Raw genomic sequence first — 26,290 nt, 5'->3', positions numbered from 1 at the left:
CTAATCTCTGATATGGTTCCTTAAGTAATAACTTCCTAGAATGCATACATTTATCTGGTTGTATTTTTTACAGGGCCTATACATGCATTAGTGTGTTTTTAAGTACATTATTACTTGCGGGAGGTTCAGACTCAAAGTTATCCTTTCATATTTCTCATTCTGCGAGTTTTTAAAATGTTTGTTTAACCTTTGCCTGTCTAATGATTAGAAGTGAGACAATTTAGCTACTGCATAGTTGAAGCCTGTTTGAATGTTCTTAAAATATGGATGTAAATTTTAAAAGATATAACCAGATAAATGTTGGTTTTAAATGTATGCTTTCTAGGAAGTGATTAGTTTAGGAACCATTTCAGGGATTTGCAAGTGTGTGTCCTGTTCGAGTCATTTCAGAGAGATTATTTTCTTTGTACTGCTATAACAGTAAATGTGAACAGCTGTGATATCCGCAAAGTAGACTGTTCTTTTGCATCTATTCATGTGGCAACATTTGAAATGTTTTCCTGCACAGGGGGATTTTGCATTTTATAGATTTAGGTATTTGTAGTGCATCCATCACTATGTATCTTCTTTCATTGTTCCTTGCAGTGAATGACACAGAAATGTAGTGGGAAACTACATTTATAACTGCTGTCCCAGTACTTAAAATTCTTTCAGGACCCATATGGTCCACAAAGGGAAAAGAGCCAGGAAAACATGACCATACTGTAACAACAAACCATAACAGGAAATTGTGTAGTTTAAAGGGAAACTATGCTTTAGATTAAATATTTTGGGGAAATGCTGTTTAATGCAATACAGAAATAAATGTTCTCACAATTGTATTATCTGTGGGTGTTTATGGAGGCACAGATGTAAATCATCAAATATAGTAACAAACCTTGCAAATATTTATCATCATTTATTTTGCCTACGCACAAGTGTTATTAATCCGATCATTAAAAGCTAATTGTTCAAATCAAATACAGTTATGTTATGCTGTTTTGGTTTAATGTTGCTTTATAAAACAGAAATATATCACTGGGAATCTTGTTAAGAAAAGGCATTGTTAGGGGCAGGGCATATAATGGACACAATCAGAAGTGATGAGAGATGACTCTACTTGCTGATTTGCCTAAACAAATATTTCACCATTAGAACAGAGGATAAAAAGCAATCTTTCACTAATTGGGTTCAGGAACCCATAACAGACTATTCTGTTAAAGATCATCTATGCACAAAGCCAAGTACACACCCAAAAACACACACTCTAGAGAGACAGCCAAAATAAATGCCTACTTGCACATAAGATACGTTTTTGTCTCCTACTCAGGGCTGCTTGTGACACATAGTCAAATGGACAGCTTTCAGGAATTTGTGGGGATAAAAATGAAAAAGAGAATCTGGTCTTGTCAGTTACGAAATTCAGCTAAAATGATACGTCACTTACAAGGCTGCTTAAAAGTGACCACACCCCTCTTTGCACCAGTTTAACTAAATCAATTTAAAAACCAATTTTAGTTAAACTGATTCAACTTCTGGCTGTAGTCAAGATCTCTGTAAATCTAGATAAAATGAACAGTCACATAAGGTATGGAGCACTGACAGAATATCTGGAAGTATGAGCCCATTGTTGGAGTTTAAAAAGTTAATAACAGAAGCAGATGCCATTAAATATTTAATTAAAAATAGTGTTTGCACTGGCAGTAGGTTTGAAATGTTAGAAAAGTCTGAGAATTTGGATATTCCTGTTTTGAGTATCTTGAGCGATAGGAGTTACATGCCCCTATCTCTCGAGATACTCTAAACAGGACGGCATCAGCTCTATAGAAAGCCAAATTCCCCAAATTAGTTTTAAAATTAAAGAAGGTGCCTTAAAAGTTTATAAATGCTCTTTTATAGTATATAGTGCATGTTGAAAATGGTGTGGTGTTTCAGGAACAAGTGCAGAATTTTGTAGGTAGCCGTAAAATCCCAGCCATTGTCTTGGAGTCACTCCTGAGAAACAAGTTTTGCATGGATGCAAGTTTTGCATCTTGAAAATTAATTTTCGATTTCTAAATCCTATTTAAACACGGAATATTCAAATAAACTTTTTTAATCAAAAGCTAAACAGCCACAGGAACTCTTTCATCTGTCAAAATAAATCAGACATGCTAAGCTCAAACTGTTGTGATTCATGGGTCTTTCAACATGCAAGTCATGGGTCTATACATTTTTAAAGTGGTAGCAATACATTCTTAACTACAGAGTAGTGTGGCCAATCTGATGCAGAGATCTATAGAGTACCAGACACTGTAAGGAACAGGTTTGCTTTTTCAGCCCCCATCCCGGCGGCACAAGCCCTGTGGGAAAGTAATCCTTCTCTCCAATCTTCGACAACCTTTGGGATGATATAGGAGCAGCATTAATTGGTTCAGTGGTAAATCCTGTCCAGGCTTTTGATAGAAGGTTGTTTATAATGCAGGTTCTTAAAGAATGGTAAGGTTAAAAAAGCAAACGTGAAATAGAGAAACTCATCAAGGCCCTGAGACATCCCCGAGGGAGAAGAGGGATGTCACGCAGTGTATAAACCTGATACTGAATGCTTTTCAAGTACTTGAGAAATGTTTAGATTTTATCTAGATTATAACTCCTGGTAATGTATTACACTTTTCACAGTTAGATATGCTAACTGTCTTTGATGCTGCATCTATAAGTAACTAGAAGGGTAATTGAAATGCTTATCAAGTACATTTTGATAAGTTTAATCAACTACATGTGATACTGTACAATATATCAGGAAATGTAGAGAAAAACTGATGAATTAGTACTTTAAGAGTTTATGGTCTCAGGCTGTGATTTTATCAGATGTCTCAAACTAAACGGGATTGTGCTGCAACAGTTCTCTATGGGAGATAACTACTTTCATAAGCACCATGTTTTTTTATTTATGTTGGCAATTGAGTAAGGCCATGTGTCCTGCCCTCTGAGTCAATATAGAACTAGTTTCAGAGTAACAGCCGTGTTAGTCTGTATTCGCAAAAAGAAAAGGAGTACTTGTGGCACCTTAGAGACTAACCAATTTATTTGAGCATGAGCTTTCGTGAGCTACAGCTCACTTCATCGGATGCATACCGTGGAAACTGCAGCAGACTTTATATACACACAGAGAATATTCTCTGTGTGTATATAAAGTCTGCTGCAGTTTCCACGGTATGCATCCGATGAAGTGAGCTGTAGCTCACGAAAGCTCATGCTCAAATAAATTGGTTAGTCTCTAAGGTGCCACAAGTACTCCTTTTCTTTTTGCGAATATAGAACTAGTTCCTCAGCTAGAGGACACTGTGCCAGATATTGGAGAGGTTGTCCTCAGAATATATGTAAAATAGAGATGGAGAAAACTTGGAGTCATCAAGTTTTTTTTCTTTCTCAGGAGAAAGGGTGCTAAACTCAAGTGTCCTGGCCAAATTCTATCTTGAAGTATTATTCTAAATACTATTTCTCTTGCCATTTCAAATGAATATACTGGTCATATTTGCATTCTATCCTAATGGTCTTGTTGTGTTACTGTTTGTAATCAAGGGTTGCCTATTTCCATCCCAAAATTCACTTTCATTTTAGTGTTGGAAGAAGTGATACCTGAACATGTGTGTGGCTAAGCTTTTCAGACCTGTGTGCTTAAAGTAAGGTGCCCACATGTGGAATTAGAAGCCCAAATAAAAGTAGGTTGATTTCGAAATTTGCTTAACACCTGCACTTCCCACTGATTTTAGTGAGACTTTTGGGTGCTGAGGACTTCTGAAAATCAAGTCATTTACCTTTAAGCAGATGAGTGAAAAGCCTAATTTAAGCACCCAAATTTACACACACATACTGTAGTTTTATAAAACGTATATACCATGTTTAGGAATCCTTGGAGGTAAAAGGCCCTATATAAATGTAAGACAGTAATATCATGGGCATGCTCTAGCTTCTGGGGGAAATATTAAACCTTCTGTCAAGAATGAGAAAAAGCACCAGAAATTATGGAAATCTGACTACTTCTGTAACCTCCTGTAGGCCTTACTTCAAACTCATGATGTAGTGGCACATGAAGTTTACAGTGACGAAGCTTTGAGAGTTACGCCTCCTCCCACCTCTCCATACTTAAATGGAGATTCTCCAGAGAGCGCCAACGGTGACATGGATATGGAGAATGTAACACGAGTCCGACTGGTACAGTTCCAGAAGAACACAGATGAGCCAATGGTATGTAGGTAACAGTACTGTTCTCTTAACTCTGTAAATAGGACGAGGTGACAAACTATCTATCTTAGTAGCTTCAAACCACAGTGTTTATACACAGAAGTCGTATTGCTTTAACTGTATGAGTATAGTTGAAGTGTGATACAACCAACATAATGTGGACACAGTAATACCAGTTTTAACGTGCTTATACCAGTATAGCTTATTCCCATATGGAAAGGGGAATACACTGTACTGGTATAGTTACATAAACATTAGAGGCTGTACTAATATACGTAGTCTGATTAAAAACAAATCACACCTCTAACTGAAATAGTTATACCAGCACAGAAACAGTGTGTAGACCTGGCCTTAAAATTTAAAATAGTACTGGATAGCTTGCAGTTCAATAAATTACTTTATTTTAATAAAATAATGGTTCTTATGGATTGTTTGTACAGCAGTTACAGTCTTGAAGAACTATAAAAACATGATAAAAAGAAACCATGTTAGTGGAGTTGCACAGTTTGACACTCCAATTACATAAGTCCAAAAATAGATGCCCTGTTAAGATTTCGTAAGGAGGAATGTATTTTGAATACACTTCTCCAAAACACTGTTATACTGTGTAAAATTTTTATTGATTATCATAGATAGACTATAAAATATGTAAAAAGAAAAGGAGTACTTGTGGCACCTTAGAGACTAACAAATTTATTTGAGCATAAGCTTTCGTGAGCTACAGCTCACTTCACATTGGATCCGATGAAGTGAGCTGTAGCTCACGAAAGCTTATGCTCAAATAAATTTGTTAGTCTCTAAGGTGCCACAAGTACTCCTTTTCTTTTTGTGAATACAGACTAACACGGCTGCTACTCTGAAACCTATAAAATACGTAAAATTCTTTTATGCTACAGCCTGCATACTAAATGACTGTGTCTTCTTCTTATAAAGAATCATTGTCTTTACTGGTAGCAAAAAATGCATCTGTGTTATAACCAAATTTTATCAGTTTTTTAAAATAGGAAATTAGTTCAAATAGTAAATGGAAAGACCTGTAAAAAGAATATTACATCTCCCGGAAAACAAATGGTATGCTTTGATTTTTGATGGGGTTTGAAAAATAGCAAAAGGGGAAACTGTGTGTATGTTCAGCATCTGGAATGTTTCCATAATGAGTTTTATGGTGGTTACTTGATCTCATAAGAGCAACAGTGTATAAATTCATAAACTAAAGGTGAAATTCTAGCCTCTTTGAAGTCAATGGCAAAACTCCCATTGATTTCAATAGGGCCAGGATTTCCTTCTAAAACATAGTTTCATCTCAAGCTTGCAGCAGAAGTGACCATTCTTAGTGGTTGAAGCAGGTTGCTGAATATTTTTTCTTAATGATTTAACAATTTCTTTTACTAGGGAATCACTTTAAAAATGAATGAGCTGAACCATTGCATTGTTGCAAGAATTATGCATGGAGGAATGATTCACAGGCAAGGTAATCTTAGGATGTAAATGGTTTTATTCTCAAATTGGATTACTCCCATAATCAAATACATTTTGTGTAACAAGTGAGACCCTGATCCTAAAACGTACTGTTCCACACCAGTGGATCCCTGTGTCTGCATCGAGTCCCATTAACTTCACAGGGTCACCACTCAGGTGCAAGGGTCTGCTCACCTGGAACAAGTTTCAGGAAAGGGCCCTGAGTGTTTAATTTTAGCTTTAATAGGTAATGATGCAGGTCATCTCAAATTGCTTCTACAGAATGTCAGTTCTAAACTATATGTAGTTTTGGAAAGTCGTATTTATCTAATTATTTTCTAAAATTCTCAGAGTAAGCAGAATATTTTTTCTTGATATATCAAAAGTCTCTGTTCAGCAGAAATTCCACATTTCTCCATGTATTGTCACAGAACTTCTGAGACTCTTGGCAGTTTGACTGCTGAGGTACCTAAATGTGAATCTGGAACCAAAATTTTTCTCACCCATGCAGCTTGTATCTTTGTGTTTGGCTTTCACTGCTCTGAGCTATTGCCAAACCTTTAGACCTGTGCCTGTTCCTCTGTTCCACTCCCATCCTGTGTGCCCAGATATATGTCAAAAGTAATTAATGGCTGAGCTGAGAGTTACCTACTCAGTAGTGAACTAACTCTGGCAGACTGCAGGTATGAGTTGTGTGTCTCGGGAAGTTTGCAATTTAAAAACTGTCATTTTGTGGCACTGATCAAACTTTTCTTAAAAGTGGCAGATTTGAATTTGTGTGAACTTGTATATTTGCTTAAAGGGACACCATCAGCTTGAATCTAGTCAGCTTTTTTAAAATGAGTAGAAAAGGAGATTTGGCATATAAGAGTCAGGTTGCTTTTTTGTCATTGACTTCCTTTGGGATCACTTAGATGGTAATCATCCGCCATGTAGTAAATAGGTTATTACTTTGTATAATAGCCAGAGGTGCTTCCAAAATTAGGGGGATAGATCCTTTTTAAGTTGTTATAGAATTTTCCACTATACCCATCAGAGGATGGTGCCTTGCTATTTTTAAATCATTGTACAGCATCTGGAATTTTTGAAACTTCTAGGAGGTATTTAAGCTTTTCTGTTTGTGCTTTATTTAGCTTTGGAATGCTTCTGAGTATATTTAGAAGTCTTGAAATGTTGCTACTCTTTTGAGTCTTCTACATATAAGTTGAGGCAAAATACAGCAAATGCTTTAGCATTTTCATTACTCATTCATTTTTCTTGGTGTTTTAATTGGATATTCCAGGAGTCTGCTGACTTTTTATTAATTTATTCAAAATTTCTTTGAGTTGTCCAGTTTAGCAACTAAAATGAAAGCTGCCAGTAGTTTCACGTGCTACACCAGCCCCTGAATCCCCTGACCAAATTTTGTGGGTTTACCATCACATTTTCTTATTTTTAAAAATTGTTTTTTTTCTTCTATTAATGTGAGGTAGAACAGAGGGCTTCCTAACTAAACAGGAAAACTGACAATACACAGAGGACTGTCAAATACTCCAAGTAAACAAACTGGAAAAATAGCAAAGTATAATTACCCCCATTTTAAAGATGGGGAAGCAGAGGTTGGAAGCTGAAGTGACGTGCTCAAAATGAGTAAGTGGCAGAGCTGGAGTTAATCTCAAGACTTCCTGACACTCCATTTTCTCAGTGTGAGGCGTTTTAATTAATCATAAATTAATCACTGAAATAATTAATGTGTTGGATTCAGATCCCAAAAATTCAAGGGGAATAAAAAGGTAAAATAGCATCTTTGAAATGCTGTATGACTTTGTATAGACTTGTGTATTCTCTTAAAGGGACAGCACCAGCTGGAAATCCAGTTGGACTTGACATAAAAGATTAAAGGGATACTGTCCGTTTAATAATGGGACTTCTATTTGAACTTACCTACTACTGTTACAAAAAACTTAAGATTACTCGACATGAAAGAGATTAGAAACAATGTTTGCCCACCTCTAAAGGGATTTGCAATGTCTATCGTGCTTTGAACAAAAAAAATAATTATATAAGTGCTTACTAATGGGTTGTTCTAAAATAAAAAGTGTAATTCTTTATAGAAACAATTTAATTGCCAAAATGTCTTTTGTCCTCTCGGGAACAACTTATATTTAGGTATTTGGTTCTGTAGTTTCCATAGAACTGTTTTTAATCAAAAGTAAACGTAATCTCAAAGTGGAGATTTTTCATTATGCGTTACAGCAATAGTGAATTATTAACCAAATATAACAATAACAAAAAAAATCTAACTTCTTGTTCTGTTTGATGAGCCTGACTAAACATTGGTAGTAGTTTTTATTTCTAATAGTCTTCTGCAATCAGTGATCGAATATAATGCATGTGATTTTACCATGTAATGTACTGTCCCCTATGTGGCTTATTAGCTTCAGCTGGATATCATTCCATATATTCAGTATTCAGCCAAATGCTATAATTTATATATTCAAAACACTCTTAATTTCCCTGCTGTAGCTCTCAATGGCTGCATGCCAGTGTCAGTTTTCTCTTCTTCGTGAGTTGGCAGTGTGGCAGGTGAGCTAATTTTTGTGCTCTCACCTTTTTCTTTGTCCTACATAATCAGTGTTTTCCAAGCAGGGTCAACCTGTGCAAAGACTCTTTCATCCTTGCTCCATGTGAACTGGTGGTAACACCCCAGTTTCAATCTTTAAGAATTGTACACTTTTGGGATAAGTGCACAGATTGTATTTTAAATTCTTCCACAGTGGCTTATTTATGTTTGAACTTTTGCCCTTGTATCAGTACTTTAACACAGAGTACTTGTGGATTTTACTCACCTGGAGAATATGTTTACACTCCAAATAGTGTTAATGCATTTTTCTTGCGTCTGCTGTAATACAGCTAGACTTCCTGGCAGCTTCAAGCATCCAAAACCCAAATGTCTAGGTTTTCTGCTGTTAAAGTTTTTGTTTTGGCACATTTGTGTCAACAGGTGTATTAATTTTAAATAGGGATTAGGCACCAGTATGCTACTGCTGACCCAGGACACAGACTTCCTGCAGAAGACATGATGCTGTAGGTTGCCTATTCATATCTGTAAGAAAATGATTTAATTTGGAGCTCCCACAAATAGTTAAACCATGAATCTGTAAACACCTATGCCCTAGAACAACTAACGAAGCATTTTGTGAGCAAAGATTATGCTATTATAACAGCATGAATATGATTACATGGTGAAAAGAGACTACGGTAGTGTACATGGACTGCCTCCAGCTTTGCCAGCTGCAGAACTCTCCTCCAGCTGCAGAATTTGCTTCCTCAGAGGAAACTGTTCCCTGCTCTGTCCACCGGAGTGAGGCGTGTCTCTGACTTTTATACATCACAAGAGCACATACTGGCTGATGCTGTGCTAATTTGGGTTAGGTGAAGGCAGAGGAAGGAGATTGCCAACCCAGGGGCACCCTGTTCTTTATTATTGTAGATTTATTTATATATTGCCATAGATACAGAAAAATACAAAATACAGTTGATAAATAGAAACTACAAAATACAGAAAAGCCCCTGCGCAAAAGAGCTCACAGTCCAAAGTGTGAATAAATAAAATACAAATAATAAACAAGGGGCAGGACAGGGTGTGCTGAGCAGATGTACACCATGGTATGGGAGTCATTAGGCTGGGGGAGAAGACACCACATGGAGATGCCAGGAACATCACCTCCCAGCAGAAAAATGGGGAGAGGTTGTCCCAAAATGATAAAAGCCTCAAACCTCCCTCTCTCTCCAGTGACCCAGTCTGACCTCTTTCTCCCAGCTACTAACCAACCCGTCTCTCCACCAAGACAAAAGTTCAGAAGTCTGTAAATCCCCTCTCAGTTGCACACCTCGTACACACACCAACTGCTACCTTCCAATTATGGATTGTCAGTACTAGCTTCTGCCACAGCGTAAAATAAATGGAAAACATTCAAAAGAAGGGATTGTATTTAACTGTATTATCAAAATGACTAGCCTGAAGAGCATATTCATGATCTTTATTTCAATTTTTCATTCAATCATAATTTGTGTTTGGATGTTTCCCAACAATGTTTTTACACTGTTGCAGAAAGTATAGCATGCCCAGGGATATTGTGCATTATTGTGCCATAACCATGAAGGTATCTGCATGCAGAGCTTAGTTCCAGCATGGTACAGAGCTCTAATTATTTTGGAATCAAATGTATTTTTGTAGAAGGTGTAAAGGGCTGAGAAAGTTTGCCAATGCTGAACTTGTATAACTTTTTGTTAGAGGGTTAGGTCATCAATACGCCAGCTGTGAGCTGTTTTCATTTGAAATTCAAATACAGAGCTGCTGCATTCGCATACAGTAAACTATTAACTCTGTTGAATCCTGATTAATGTTCCAGAAGGCAGGACAGAGGAATTGCGCTGGAGTCCCTACCCCTTTTTGCTGTCAATAGGAAGCTCCTGTGGAATTGATTAAAACATTTTCTGTGGGATGGAGGACTTTCTCCTGAACAGATTAAAAGTTTGAGAAATTCTGTTCTGTAGCCTTCTGGGAGCTTTAGTGGTCCACAGTGCTGTGTAGCAGTGTCACAGACTGGAGTCCAAAGGGTACTCAAAAAGAAAAGGAGTACTTGTGGCACCTTAGAGACTAACAAATTTATTTTGAGCGTAAGCTTTCGTGAGCTACAGCTCACTTCATCGGATGCATCGAATACAGACTAACACAGCTGCTACTCTGAAAAGGGTACTCAGGCATTGTAGTTCATGATAGTGCCTGTTAGGACACCTCTTGTTAAGTCAGGCTCTCTTTCTGTTATAAAGCACATGGTTTTGGAATTCAGTATTTCTGCCATTTCAAATCCAAGCTGAAATTTAAAACTCAGATCATTAGCATGAATGTATTTTTTTCTTCAATCAATATGGTCATTCTAGGTTTAGCAAACAGCAAAAACACCATTCGTAGTTTAGGTGATTTATTGCCAGCGTCCGTTTCCAGAATGGCTTCATTTTGAAAAATAGATTGCCAGCTGTTGGTTCTTCAAGTAAAACTAATTATGTTTGGTAAAGTATTTGGAAAAGGATACTTGGAAAAAGAATTTAGTTAATTCACAAAACAAAAAGTAATATAGTAAATGTATAGTGAATGGACTACCTATGTAGAATGATGGCCTTGCTACATAACAACCACTAGCAAACCACATTATTTTACTGTAAAATCTTTCACAATATGCACATTTTTCTTAGCATCCAAAGCTGCATTGGAATGGACAGCACATTTGCACCATTGATTTCAATGAGACTTTGTGTGGTAAAAACTGTGTACAGTTATGCTCTGTAAAGAAAGAAAAAAATATATTTAATAACAATTAAAAAATCACGGTTTCTAGAGTAGAATTGTTCACTCTGAGTTCCATTGCTTTGTGGGTTTCAGCTAGACACTAAACCCTTATTTTAACATTTTATTTTAATGTCTTTGTACTGCCAAACTCTGTTTTAGTTTTGGTATTGTTTCACAGTTATATTATAAATGTACACATTAACTATTTGTTTCATTAATTCTGCAGGTACGCTCCATGTAGGGGATGAAATCCGAGAAATAAATGGAATCAGTGTAGCAAACCAAACAGTGGAACAACTACAAAAAATGCTTGTAAGTCCCTAAAAGTTGGTTGACATTGGTTGTTTAATATTTTTTAAATAAAAATTGATCCTTTTTTCTTTTAACAAAGCCTCCCTAAATCACAGTGTTCTCCTTTGTCCTTCCTTTCTTGGTAGCTTACCTGATCCCCCAAGACAACCCCTTTCCCCATCCTAACTCCCCCCCGCCCGCCCCCCCAAAAAAATCATCTAACCAATTAAGCAGTTCTCTAGCAAACCACAGACTTCTCCAGGGTTTCTTCCACTGTGCCCATTTGTGCATGGAACCCCCTCCCTGAACTAATCCATCAGACCACTATCCTCTCCTCCTTCAAATCCTCTTTTGTGATGCCTCCAAGTAATCACCAAGTGTTTGTTTGAATAAATAGGCCAGGGGGCAAGTGGATGAAAGGCACTTGGCATAGATCCATACGTACTTATTGGAGACAATCCAGTATAACGCAAAGAAAAGGGCATATTTTAAAATTGTGTCTATTAGATTGTCTCCATCTCTCTCAGTATCTACCATATATGTGTTACCTGTCAGCTAAGATTATAAATTCTTCAGGAGTAGGAATCATGTCTACCTCTGTACAGTGCCAAGCACAATGACAATCTTCCTTTTTGTGACTTTTATGATCATTTCAAAACCCTGTTGTAAGAAGCATACTGTAAAGCAAAAGATTTAATTACCTTTATTGTTATCTTTGCCTTCATAGCTACAGATGTAATTAATTATCCAAACTTTTTAAAATCCCACCACAGTATTTGACTCCCAACACCTTTTTCAATAGTGAACTTCACAGGCTTGACGCTAATTAGTATAAAATATTTTAATTTGTCCCGCCCATTGATTTAATCAAGTGACCATTTGGTCTCATTACTGGGCAAGGTAAAGAAAAGGGATTGGCAGGAGCAGCACAGGGCAGTGGGGGGAGGGACAGCTGAACTGCCAGCAACTGATAGCCTGCTGGGCGGCTGCCACACAGGGAACTTAGGGGAGTGGAGAGCTGATGGGGGGCTGCCAGCCCACCCTGGTTCCAAGCCCCCACCAGCTAGCTCCACCGGGCTGCTCTTCCTGCAAGCAGTGGACAAAGCAGGCAGCTGCCAAGCGACGTTATAAGGGAGCATTGCACAACTTTAAACAAGCATGTTCCCTAATTGATCATCAACGAAACAACATTAACTGGGATGACTTTAAGTGAGGCCTTACTGTACTTCACCGTAGGATGCGCGCACCCATGTGCCCTCTTGACAGAAATTTGAATTAGAAGTGTCCATGAATCCATACCTGCATGTTACAGAGCCTTGTGCTTTAGAGCAAAGGCGTATAGAAAGGAGTGGACGTGCTGCTACTACAGTTCCTTCTCAACTGGCTGCAACTTGAAACGGAGCAACTGCATGACTGCTGCTTCCTAGCAGATATTACCAGTTCTTTTATTTGTTTGCTTTCTCCTTTATTTTCTCTAATATTTAGTTTAAATTTTGTTTATTTTGTTCCCTTCTTTCCACAAATTTATTACATTTTAGAGAGGTTCCAGACACCACCCCTTTCCCAATTCAGAACCAGTTCCTTTTTCTACCAGCCTTACTCTGGAAGTATGACAAAAGCCCCAGGATTCATAGCCTTCCAGACCTGCAGTAGGTACTTTCCCCAGAGCACTGGGCTTTCTATCTGTATTCAGTGTCTCAGAGACTCTCATATCCCATTGAAGTGCAAAGTTTGCACAGCATTTAAAAGGGAGATGAGATTGAAGCTTCCCCTTATGGAACACTCTTGAAGACCTGCAGGGTCAGAGTCCCCCCGCCCCTTCCCCCATTACTTCAGCGGTGACGGAGGTTGCTTCAGAGACAAAGGACTCGAAGAAAAGAAAGCTTCCTTCTCCTAACAGAGCCTCTGGGAAAAGAGGTAGATTACCTCTTGGAACTGAACCTGAGGAGACGCCGTGTTCCAGGGTGAGTACCTCCAAGGATCCTACAGGCACCAGCATCTGGGCTTTGGTACCATCAAAATCAGATAACTCAGAAAGATAAGCCTGCTAGTAAGCACCATAGAGAGCCAATTATTCCAGCACCACTAGGCATCAAGACTGCTAGAAGCCTAAAGACTTGAGGAAACCTAAGGCACCAGCACCATCTTCAGATAGTATGCACCTAGAGCGTAGAGGTGTCACCTCAACAACCACTTCAGCACCATCCTCATAGGTGCCTCATTTTGTATCTCCGGCGAGGGTCCCAGTACCATCCCTGGTCCATCTACACATTTCTACAGCCCTCTGGCACCTTCAGGGTTCTTGTCACAAAAGGACTTATCTACATCAGAGGAACTGGAGTCCCCCCTCTTGCAGGTACCAAGAGAAGTTCCCCACTAATACCAGTACTACCATGCCAGCCAGGCTCCTCTCCTCCGCTCTCAGCAGGTCACCCGATACCTGTCCATAAGCACCTGTGGTAATGCCTCACCCTCTGGTGTCATCTCCAGCACCAGTGCCCAGAGCCACTCCTTTGCATTCTGGGATAACACCTCCAACTCAGAAATCTCAGTACAGGGCTGCTCAGCTTACTATTTGACACCTCGGGCAGTGTACCTGGACAAGGACACACCAGAGACTAGACAATACCCCAGACCCTCCAAACACGTATAACCCTTCCGTACCCACAACCCCAGTGCGCCTGCTGGAATCCCTGGACTGCCTATGTGGACCAATTCTATAGGGTTCCTGCCCACAAGAGAGAGACTGGAAGTTCCACAGGCCTCAACAACCACCAGCACTGCAGCTACAGTCACCGATACTGCGTGGTTCTCTGGTACGGAAGGAGGATCAGGAGGAGGATCTACAGCCACCTCCAGAGGAGGAGATATCTTCTTCTCATAAATCCTCCTCTGCCCCGGAGAAGGCAGTTGTGCCAATAACCTTCTTTGTATGTAGATAATATTAGGTCATTTCAGGACCTAATAAAGAGATGTAAAGGATCGCTTCAGATCTCAACAGAGGAGGTGCAAGAGTCCCAGCACTCTGGTGGTTATTCTTTACACCACCCCACAGAACACAATAGCACTGCCCGTTAATGAGGCACTCTTATCTCCAGCCCATAATTTGTGGCACATACCTGCCACTTTCACACCTACATGTAAGTGGATGGACCAAAAAAAATTGCATACCAGCCAAGGGGCTGGAAATATCTTCTCCCACCCCAACTCCCTGGTTGTGGATGCAGTTAATGAGAGAAAATGCCAGAGTAGATCAAGATCCACATCTTCTGACAGAGGCCTCTTTGGTAGGAAGAGTTATTCCTCTGCTGCTCTTCAGTTCCAAGAAGCAAATTAACAAGCCATGATGGCAAATATGACTTTACTAGCCTATGCCAAATTCACTAATTTTATTAACAATTTGCGAGAGGACAAGAGGGAGCAATTCTAGGCCCTCACTTCTGAAGGACAACTGATAGCCAAGACCTCTTTACAAGCTGCCTTTGCTGCTGATGATACAGTTTAACCATCTTTAGCTGTTATGTGATGAGGATTCTGGCTCCAATCATCCAGTCTGTCCAGGAAGGTGCAGAATACGGTGGAAGACCTCCCTTTCAGAGGGCTGAAGCTGTTCAGCAACAATAATAACGCCTCATTGTATTCTCCCAAGGATGCAAGAGCAACCCAGAGGTGTCTTGGGATCCATGTACCTGGAACAAAGAGATGTTTCAGCAAATCAGACTGCACAACGATCATAGCTATTCCAACATCAACAGTACCCGGCCTGTTCCAGACCTACTGAATCTCCTAGAAGGAGGCCTGGGCCTCACAAGAAAGGGTGACGATCTCCCTACCTGGACCTCCCTCCAAATGACCGTTATGGCAACCTGGTCAAGGGACACGAACCATGCCCTTCCCTGAAGCCACTGTGCAAGCCTATCCTCCACTCCACCTCCCTTTGGGGACAGCCTATCACAGTTTCTACCTAATTTGAGAACTTATCACCACAGACAAATTGATTTTAGAGGTAATGGCTATGGGATACTCTACCCCTTCCTCCTCTCTCTTCAGCGACTCCTCTCATGAGGATATCTTGAAACAGGAGGCCCAGTCCCTCCTCAGTATGAGAACAATAGAGCCACTCCCCCCCAGAATTTGTGGGAGGAGGATCCTAGTCCAAATATTTTCTGGTTCCCAAAAGAAATGGCATTGGAGGCCCATCCTTGACCTTAGGATCTGGACACCCATATTCATGCACAACACTTCTGGATGGTGACTATGGTTATCATAATCCTTCTTTGAGTCAACAGGTTTAGTTTACTGCCCTCAACCTTCAAGACACATATTTTCACATTGTAATGCACCCTTTCCACAGACGTTTTCTGCACTTCATCATTGGCTCAGAACATTATCAATACCATGTCCTTCCCTTTCACTTTCCACAGCCCGCACAGATTTTTACAAAGGTCCTCTCAGTAGGTACAGCTCACCTACATCAAGACAATATTTCAGCCTTTCCCTGTTTAGACGATTGGTTTCTCTAGGGATGCTCCACTCTGGATGTCCAACTGGCAACCAACAAGGCTCTAACCTTGCTTCAGTCCCTGGGTCTTTGTATCAACCTAGCTCTTGTCCAGAGGATAGAATTAGTTGGAGATTCCCTGGACTCTCAAACTGGTAGGGTCTATCTACCTATCTCCATTATATCCCATCTGATCACTACCCTACAGCTAAGTCCCCGGCCGAATTCAGCTCCTAGCTCATATGTTGGCCCTGTCATTCACTACACTACACGCAGGACTGCATCTCCAATGCCTTTGGGCCTGGCTCAAAACCTCATACACACCAAACAAACACAGCCTTATCAAATGCATTTCCATACCCCCCCCCACGGGTGCTGGGCTCCCACAGATGGTGAAAAGATCTCCGATGAAGGTCTGTGTGGGAATCCCATTCTCATTCCTGCTGCCAGCATGAATCATCACAATGGATATCTCCCTTCTAGGCTGGGGAGCTAACTTACAAGGTTCCACAAACAAGGCATATGGTGTCCGCAAGCAATGTTGCTTTAGAACGAAGGACAGTTTATGCCTGTGAGGTCTTTCTCCACACATTTAGGGTCATCATGTCAGAGTAATGGTAGATAACAGAGCTGCAATGTCCTGTATAAATTGACAAGATCCCAGTCTTTATGCACAGAATCCCTAAAATTGTGGATCTGGTGCATTGCCTGTCACATAGAGATCTCTGTGATTTTCCTACCAGGCCTCAAGAACATGGTACCAAAGGCTCTAAGTAGAAATTTCCATCAGGACCACAAGTGGGAGCTCAACAGTGTGATCTTTCAGAACATCTGGAAAGTATGGGGCCTTCCCTTAGCAGATCTCTTTGCAACCCTGACCAATACAAAATGTCAACTCTTTTTCTCCAAGGGGAGACTCAACTGCGACTCTTTGGTAGATGCTGTAGGGACCAGGACAGGGGTGGTGAAGCCTAATGGTCAGAGCTGGGGTCAGACGCCAGGAACCAAAGCCAGAATCAGAATCATGCCAAGCTCAGGACTTAAGTCAGGGTCAGGAGTCACACCAAAGGTTGAGCCAGAATCAGTGTCAGGAGTCATCCCAAGGGTCAGGACTGGAATCAGAATCAGACAGCTGTGCCAAGGATCAAGCTGGAGTCAGGAACCAGGGAACGGTGCCACGGTCAAGAGTCAGCAGTATCAAAGATCAAACCAAAATCAAAGAACAATGCCAGGGTCAAGCAAGAGTCAAAGTTCAGAACAGCAGCAGGTCAGGAGTTCACTCAATTGCTCAGACAACTTCTTCGAAATTATTCTGGCTTAAATAATGCATCTGTGCCAGATGTCTCCTCCAATGAGTAGCTTCCTAAGCAGAGCCTATGGTGGGCCAGAGTTCTGCTAAACCCCTCCCATGCTGGTTTTGCAGAGCTGTCAGGAGACTGTCATGGTCTATGAACTGCTTGGGGACTCATGAGCCCATGTTCAAGACCCACAATCCTTCACAGGTGCCCTACTAGTCCCAGGGCCTCGTTGTCTCCTCTGTTCTTACCTCCAGTGCTGTTAATTCTTAAGACATTGATCAAACTACAACAGCAGCAGGCGAGAATCATCTTGATGATGTCTTTTTGGTCCAGACAAGTGAGGTATTCAGATCTACATCACCTTTCTATAGAGAGACCCTGATGCCTCCCTCTCAGATCAGACCACCTGAGGCAGAACTCTGGCACCATGAGACACCACCAGGCTTCTGTCCCTGAACCTTATGGCCTGGCTGCTGTGTGTTTCTTGGTTTTAGAGTCAGACTGTTCAGCAGAGATACAATCCGTACTCCTGAATAGTAGGAATCCCTCCACTCATAAAACTTACTTGCAGAAGTGGAAACATTTCCTTTTCTGGTGTTCCTGTCACTCTATATCTGTTTCTGAAGCTCTTCCTGCAAGGATCCTTGATTATTTGTTTGAATTAAAAAAACAAGAACTATCTATGAGTTTTGTCAAGGTGACACCTAGCAGCTATTATGGCCTTCAATTCACCTATCCAGGGCCTCTCAGCTACATTCCTCAAGGGTTTAGCTAATCTGTTCCCATGTATCTGGAACCCCACACCTCTGTGGGACCTTAACTTTGTCCTCAGTGTCTTAAGGAACTGTGCACTCGAAGCTCTGGGCACATGTTTGTTCCTTTAAGACCCCCTTCCTGGTACCCATCACCTTGGCTAGAAACGTGGAAGAAGTTGGAGCGCTTTTGGCTGACCCACCTTACGCTATCTTCTGCGGTGACAGAGTCATGGCCACGCCCTTATCCTCTGTTTAACCCTAAAGTTTTGTCAGACTTCCATATCAATCAGGATATTCATCTGCCAGTATTCTTCACCAAACCACACTCCTAGAGAGAAGAGGCAAGCCTTCTCACCTTAGACATTCGGAGGGCACTAGCCTTCCGTCTGGACCCTTCATGGTTCCCCTAGACTGGAGCTGCTGTGGCCATGTAATGAGCAGATACAGACCTTTGGACACTGGTAATTCAAATCTCTGGACAAGAGCTTACAGGCATACATTACACCTACAATGGAGCACCCATAGGGACAAAACATCTTGAACAACTCAAGTTATTGAAAGGTAAGTAACCTCTCGTGTATATAACATATAAATTGAATGGGAAGAAAAATTAATTTCTTCTACAACAAAGGCACAATGTAAATCACAAAAAAATAGATGAGGGGAATGGAAATGAAGAAAAGTTTACTGATGTGTACTCAATTCTCATTTAAAAATACAGCTGTAATCTCTAGACTTCTGAGGACCTGTCATGCTAATTCACTAATGGCGTATGTTTGGTTTTATGTTAATAAGAGACCATCTGAATGCGTTTGGTTCTAAGTGAAACCACATGTTGTAAAAGTTTTCCAGTTTATTTCTGAATGTTTATTTTTGGAAGAACTGCTGCTGCTCTCAGAAAGGTTGTGCTGTTTCCTTACAGATATTAGAGTGGTTTCTTGTGTTTTATCTGCAATGTCTTGTTTTTTAAAGAGAACATTTTCTTTCTCCAGAGGGAAATGCGGGGGAGCATCACGTTCAAGATTGTTCCAAGTTATCGCACTCAGTCTTCATCCTGTGAGGTAATGAGTTTAATGAACCATTCCCATCCTTTCTCAGTCCTGTAACTAACTGCCTGCTGATGGCTGAATGTTACTGCTTTCTGGGAAATTTTCTGCCTGTGCTGTTAGATCACGCACACCAATTTTACAACAAAGATAACGGAACAGGAGTAGGTCCCACCCACCTACTCAGCCCTGCCTTCATATTCATCTCATCAGCACCTTAACTAGCCCTTTACAGCCTATGATGTTAAAAGAAAAAGGAAAAACCTCTCAAGTGTCTCTTCAGTTAACATGGAAGTATGGAGTCCCCTGTTTTAAAATTCATGATTTAAAATACTTTCTCCAGGAAGTCTATTTGAGCTCCTAAGTTAAGGAGCTTGAATAAATATTTCTGCTCTGTTTAACATGAGAAATGTATGGATTGATTGATTGATTTGGGCTGTTAAGGGTTAATTGAAGATCCTGTTTCTATATAAATCTGTTCAGGAAAATTTGTGATAATTAAATGTCTGTAACAGTAACGTGGCTAAATATTATGTTTCTATGCAGAATTGGTAATGTATCATTATTCAAGAAAAACAGGTTTGGAATTCAGTACTCTTTGAATTAGGAAAGTGGTGCTATGGTTTTGCAAGTTTATATAACTCTTCCTTGCACACACAGCTATTTTCCATGTGAAACTGAAAGGAATTAAAACAGTGAAAATGGCTATTAGGGAAGGATATTCTTCCTATTTGCGCTTACAGATTGGCATAAGCACTGTGTAAGCAATGCTATTCTTTCCATGGTGCATGCTTGGTTCTTCAACAGGAGGCAGACTCAGTATTACACCAGGGTGCAATAGAGAGCATTCCACCTCAGTACCAAGGGAGCGGGTTCTATTCCCCATACTTCCTAATCCCCAGAAAGGGCAGGGAGGGTGGAGACTCATCCTGGACCTTCAACAGCTCAACATCTTTATCAGGAAATGGAAATTCAGGACGATTTCACTGGTATCTGTAATCTCCTCCCTGCAGGAGGGAGTGTGGTTCATGGCCCTCAACATGAAGGACTCGTATTTCCATGTGGATATTCATGCACCATAAAGGCAGTTTTTGTGGTTGGACAGGAGCACTTCCAGTTCCGCGTCCTCCCCTTTAGGCTTGTGATGGCACCCAGGGTGTTTACAAAAGTATTCACAGCAGTAGCAGCCCAGATAGATGCCAGAGGTTTATGGTGCTCCTATACCTGGTCGACTGGTTCCTGGTTGGACAGTCTCACCAAGAAGTTATCTCAGCAATACAATCTCTTCAGCACCTCCTTGCAACCTTGAGGGGGGGAGTGTAAACGAAGACTGTTTTGTCACCCACAAAGACAATACATTTCATAGGGGCACAGCTGGATTCCATCTCTGCACGAGCTTTCCTCCCTGAAGACAGCTTTTACACAATGAGCACCTGTTCTCTCGCATTATCCACAAGCCTCAAACTACAGTGCATTAGTGCCGCTTGCTGTTAGACCATATGGCTGTAGGTATCTATATGACATCGTTCACCAGACTCCACTTGCGGTGCCTTCAAGCCTGGCTCCTCATGACCACAGAATCATTGTTCCCTCTGCAGTTCTCAGCTCCCTTGCTTGATGGTCCAACCCAAACAAAGTCAGGGTGGGGACTCCCTTCAGCCCTCTCACAAGAGCCACCATCTTGACGGATGCCTTCCTCACAGGTTGGAGTGCTCATTTAGACTACCATAGAGCCCAGGGTACATGGACCCCAGAGGAGGCCTGGCTCCATATAAACCTTCTGGAGCTCAGAGAAATCTGCCTAGTCTGCAAGGGCTTCCTCCACCTCATATGCTCACTTCATGTACAGATACTATCAGATAATATCACAGTGGTCTACATACCAAACAGGGAGGAGCGAGATCTTGTCCTCTCTTCCTGGAGACATTTGGGCAGTGGAACTGATGTATCAGGAATCAAATTGCCATACGGGCCGCATACCTCCCAGGTGTTCAGAATTCCCTGGCAGGCAGACTGAGCTGGAGCTTCTGTACAGACCGCAAAGGGGAAGTGCATGACACAGTTCTAACCAACATCTTCGCAAAGTGGGTACTCCCCGATAGGAGCTCTTCACGTCACAGTCAGAGAGAGAGAGCTTCCCATGTATTGCTCCAGGGGAGCCATATGCAGACACTCCCAGGGTGATACACTCCTGCCCTGGACAGACTGTCTCAGCTATATCGTTTCCCCTATTCCCCTCATACCTCAGGTTACATGGAAGGTCCTCTGCAACGGAGTCACCATCATCTTCCTAGCACTACTGGCTCAGGCAGTTCTGGGTCACAGACTTCCTAGCAGTGTCCGTGTGCCCACCCATCAGGATCCACCCATTTCTGGATCTCCTAACCTGAGACACTAAACTGGGAGGAGAGGTAGATACGCTGGAGGGTAGGGATAGGATACAGAGGGCCCTATACAAATTAGAGGATTGGGCCAAAAGAAATCTGATGAGGTTCGACAAGGACAAGTGCAGAGTCCTGCACTTAGGACAGAAGAATCTCATGCACCGCTACAGACTAGGGACCGAATGGCTTGGCAGCAGTTCTGCAGAAAAGGAACTAGGGGTTGCAGTGGACGAGAAGCTGGATATGAATCAACAGTGTTCCCTTGTTGCCAAGAAGGCCAATGACATTTTGGGCTGTATAAGTAGGAGCATTGCCAGCAGATGGAGGGACATGATCATTCCCCTCTTTCGGCATTGGTGAGGCCTCACCTGGAGTACAGCGTCCAGTTTTGAGCCCCACACTACAAGAAGAATGTGGAAAAACTGGAAAGAGTCCAGCAGAGAGCAACAAAAATGATTAGGGGGCTGGAGCACCTGACTTATGAGGAGAGGCTGAGGGAACTGGGGATGTTTAGTCTGTGGAAGAGAAGAATGAGGGGGGATTTGATAGCTGCTTTCAACTACCTGAAAGGGGGTTCCAAAGAGGATGGCTCTAGACTGTTCTCAGTGGTAGCAGATGACAGAACAAGGAGTAATGGTCTCAAGTTGCAGTGGGGGAGGTTTAGATTGGATATTAGGAAAAACTTTTTCACTAGGAGGATGATGAAACATTGGAACGCGTTACCTAGGGAGGTGGTGGAATCTCCTTCCTTAGATATTTTTAAGGTCAGGCTTGACAAAGCCCTGGCTGGGATGATTTAGTTGGGGACTGGTCCTGCTTTGAGCAGGGGATTGGACTAGATGACCTCCTGAGTTCCCTTCCAACCCTGATATTCTTTGATTCTATGAGACGGTGGAACATTCAAGCACCCCATTGTGGGCTCACTCCACCTCGCGGCCTGGTATTTGGATGGGCATTGGAGATAGAATGCTCCTGCTCTGCGCCGTCCCAGAAATCCTTAATCAAAGTGGGAAAGACTACTAGAGCCTGCTACAAGGCTAAATTCTTCCACTTTTTGGCCTGGGCACAATGCCACCAACATTCCCTTGACACAGTGGGCATTCCAGTTATCCTTGACTACCTCCTTGCCTTAAAGAAGTCAAGTATAGCCCTTAGCTGGCTGCAGGTACTCTTAGCAGCATTTAGCACATTCCTTCCTCCAGTGGAGGGACATTCTGTCCTCATGCATCTGGCCACGATGCAATTTATCAGGGCCTTCCCACCAATCATCAAACCTGTGCCTCAATGGGATCTTAATCTTGTCCTGTCAATGCTCACAGGCCCGCCCTTCAAACCTACCATGACATGTGCCATGACCCACCTCTCCATGAAAATGGCATTCTTAATGGCCATCACTTCACCCAGAAGGGTCAGTGAGCTAGCAGCCATGATGTCAGCCCCGCCTTACACAGTATTCCACCAAGAGGAGGTCTCCCTTTGGTTATCTCTGAATTCTATATCAATCAAGCAATCTATTTGCCTGTATTTTTTCTGAAGCGTTACGCTTCTCCTGAAGGCAAGAGGCTGCACTCCCTCACCCTCAGACGTGCCCTGGCATTCTAGCTTCAAAGAACCAAAGCCATTAGGAAATCTCCAAGGCTTTTTGTCACCATAGCAGAAAGGTCATGTGAACAAGCTGTATCCTCACAGAGAATCTCTATGTTGGTCTCCAGATGCATATTAGAATGATACAATATAGCAAAGCTCCTCTTCCCCCCTCCCCCACGGGGGTGTTATATGCCACTCCACACGAGGACAGGCAGCCTTCATAGCATCCTTATCAGATGTCCCGATGCAGGACATTTGCAAAACAGCAACTTGGTGCTCTGTCCACACGTTTATGGCACACTACTCCCTGATTCAAGTGGCAGCTGTGGATGCAACAATGGGAACAGCAGTATTGCAAGCATTGCTGCTGTCAACTTCCTCACACCCTCCTCCAGGCTGAATACTGCTTGCGAGTCACCCACGTGAAGAAGAACTGGAGATTCCTTACTGTAGCTGGAGGTTCTTCGAGATGCGTGGTCCCCTATCTGTTTTCCACTACCCACCCTCCTTCACCTCTTCTTCAGACCCTACTACATTACGGTAAGAGGGGGATCTGGAGAGCGGTCAACCTGCACTGCCCCTTATACCTTTGGACAGAAGCATGCAAGAAGATACTGCACGTGTGCATGTCAACGGACACTGCTTGAAAGAATTTCTGAAATCTGGCACATGGCAACCATGTGTACCCACATGTGGAAAACAGATAGGGACCACATATCTTGAAGAACCTCCAATTACAGCAAGGAACCTCCATTTATGTTCATCGCTTTACATATAATGTTATTACATACATTTCACCATGATATCATTGACCTGCAAGCTATTCATTTTCAAATAATACCTCACAAGGCCTATTCTGTTTCAAGATTATTACAGTGGTGTATAGGGTGTGAATACAGGGGTCCGTTCGGTCACAATCTGGTCTTAAAATAGTAACATAATCTACAGAAAAACTATTCTAGTAATTTTTGTGGCGGTTTCTAAGATTTATTGTTCTTCCTCCTCCAAGGCATGGACAATTAAAGTCATCATAGTACTGTAGTCCAACTTTACATCTAGAGGAATACAAAATTGGTGCCACTAAAATTCTTTAAAACTCTAAACCGTTGATCATATGAGTCAGATTTTTCTCTACACATGAATTACCCTCAAATAAACAGAAGTAACTGTTCTTAAAATCAAACATAGTATGCTAGTATTACTTTAGATATAAAGGCATATTATTTTTCTACATTTGAAAAGTACCACTTTTGAGTACCTGAGACTTGCAGCTGTCCAGTTATATCTGTCCTAATATGTGGCTCCTAAGTAATGTTTAATGGAGTGCTTGTTACCTGAACATTAAGCCATCAGTAATTGTAGAGATATCATATCCCTTCATGCCTGCTGTAAATGAAGTTTGATCCTCCGATTGTGTAGAGTCTCCATAGTTAATCACTTCTGAATAATGTGGTTACTCATAATGAGATTTAATCCAGGCTGTTGTTATATTTGGTTGAGATTTTCAAAGGCAGGTAGGGGATTTAGCTACACAACTTATGTTAGCTTCAGTGGGTCCGCTTTGAAAATCTCAACCTGAGATTTATTCCAAGCTTGTTCAGATCTCTGGCTGTCACACAGTGCATATGCTTCGCCATCTTGTAGCAGATTTCTTCATGCATTTCTCATGGCATGAGGGACATAGGCTCCTGAATCTTGCTCATCCATGATAAGGTAAAGTGAAGTAGGTTTGGAATCTGGGTTTTATTTCACTTGGGCAGAATTCAGATTTTTCTTCACCCAGGGTTCATTAATTTTTGGAAGAACTAGTTGAGATGCTCTAGAAGGACCAAAAGAGGACTAAAAGACAAGCCAAATCCCTGATGCCTACAAGAGGAGTTACCAATTAAGGCTAAACTATGTAGTGAGACATTAATATCCCAGAAGGATATTTTGGGACATTTCCATGCTTTCACTATGGTAATAGACACTTTAGAAAAATCAAAGACAGAGAAATTGTATTTAGCATTACTGGATTAGCTAGAAAGGCAGATCTGACTAACTTGCCAAATTCCCTACTTCTAATTACTCCAGGGAAAATAGAAGCCAATGCAGAGACATTGGTTTCAAGAGTGACAGTGGGCTGGCAGTCTGCCATCTCACTGGGCATGTGTTTGAGGATTAGAGACTTAATTTCTAAAATGGAATTTTTATTTCCTGGCTTAGATTTTGCTGACAATACATTGTTCCTAAAATCACTGTTGTGTAAACTATTGATTATTCATCTATTGAGGGCATCTGTCATCCAGTTATCAAGGTAGTACACAGTCTGAGTCCTACTGATACTCACATAGTGCAATATCCAGAAACGTCTTTTTTCCTCCTTTGGCTAGCCAAGAAATTGCACCCTTCCTCTTAGACACAGACTCTAGCCACAGTGATCACTGCAACACAGTCTACCAATGGTTGATTGTGAATACCATGCAGAAGTTTCAGCTCATACAGTATATAGTGTCCCATCCAAAATAAGACATGAAGAGAGCGTATCATACTGGCATTCCATGTTCCGTCTTGGCTCCCTGTCTAATTCTTTATCTACTTCAAGTTCCTGGTCCAAATTGTTATGCCTCTCAATGGGATGTTTTGCTTGCACATTCACAAGGAAGGACAGTGACTGACAGCTGATTGAAACATTTTTGGTAGAAGTGCTTGTGTTGCGGAACTTTTGACACAGAAGACCAGAATGAGTTTGAGTCTCACCCTTTTCGGAACACAATGCAAGACTCACTTTGTTACATAAATCTTCCCTTGGTAAAGACATCTCTGGTTTTCTCCTGAAAAATCAACCAACAAAAATGAATTTTAGAAGTGCAACAACCTAGACAAGGATTGAGAAAAGAATTATTAGTCAGACTTCTTGTACTTGCCACCTAGACTAGACTAGACTACTATTCTGAACTATACATTTGTAGCGATATACCAGTCAAATACTCTTACTTTCCATTTATACAAGAACCTGAGGAATGATTTTCAGTTTAGGATGCAAGAGAATGCTGACAGAGGTACATATTTGCAAGTAACTCTTCTCTGAAAAGAGCAACTTCTAAGTCTTTGAAACGGTCTATGTGAGACACAGGCAACCATTAAAAAAATTGAATTGAATGGTAATCTCTAGTGGACTCGGAAACACTTAATAGAAAGCATTTCTTCCCTCTGGAATGTGTCATTTTTGGTGCCATTTGTAATGTATACAACCCTAGGCCTTCCCAGAATCCTTCCTGTAAAATTACAGAAAAATCTTTCTAGATTTATCCATGAAAACAGGACACATTGCACCAGATTGGAATTGAAATATGTTCATAGATTCTAACACTCATTTCAACATACATTGTGGGCTTTAGTCTTATCAGATGTGAAAATGGAACCATAACCTGGCTGCTGTTGCTGGGGTCTGGT

At 41.3% G+C, this 26,290-nt stretch overlaps 1 protein-coding gene across 13 annotated transcripts in view; it reads left to right on the top strand.

Annotated features, from left to right (window-relative positions):
- Nucleotides 1–26,290, top strand: part of CASK (calcium/calmodulin dependent serine protein kinase) — a 420,545-nt gene that overhangs the window by 359,214 nt on the left and 35,041 nt on the right. For all 13 annotated transcript variants that reach the window (XM_084635068.1, XM_084635057.1, XM_084635067.1 and 10 more), the window contains 4 exons: nucleotides 4,018–4,206; nucleotides 5,596–5,674; nucleotides 11,220–11,305; nucleotides 18,831–18,899. In XM_084635068.1, coding sequence (XP_084491194.1) covers nucleotides 4,018–4,206; nucleotides 5,596–5,674; nucleotides 11,220–11,305; nucleotides 18,831–18,899 — 423 coding nt within the window. The remainder of the gene's footprint in view (nucleotides 1–4,017; nucleotides 4,207–5,595; nucleotides 5,675–11,219; nucleotides 11,306–18,830; nucleotides 18,900–26,290) is intronic.

The sequence above is a fragment of the Lepidochelys olivacea genome, assembly GCF_965140295.1.
Source record: "Lepidochelys olivacea isolate rLepOli2 genome assembly, chromosome: 1".
Classification (NCBI taxonomy): domain Eukaryota; kingdom Metazoa; phylum Chordata; order Testudines; family Cheloniidae; genus Lepidochelys; species Lepidochelys olivacea.
This window is presented reverse-complemented; position numbering and strand designations above follow the sequence as displayed.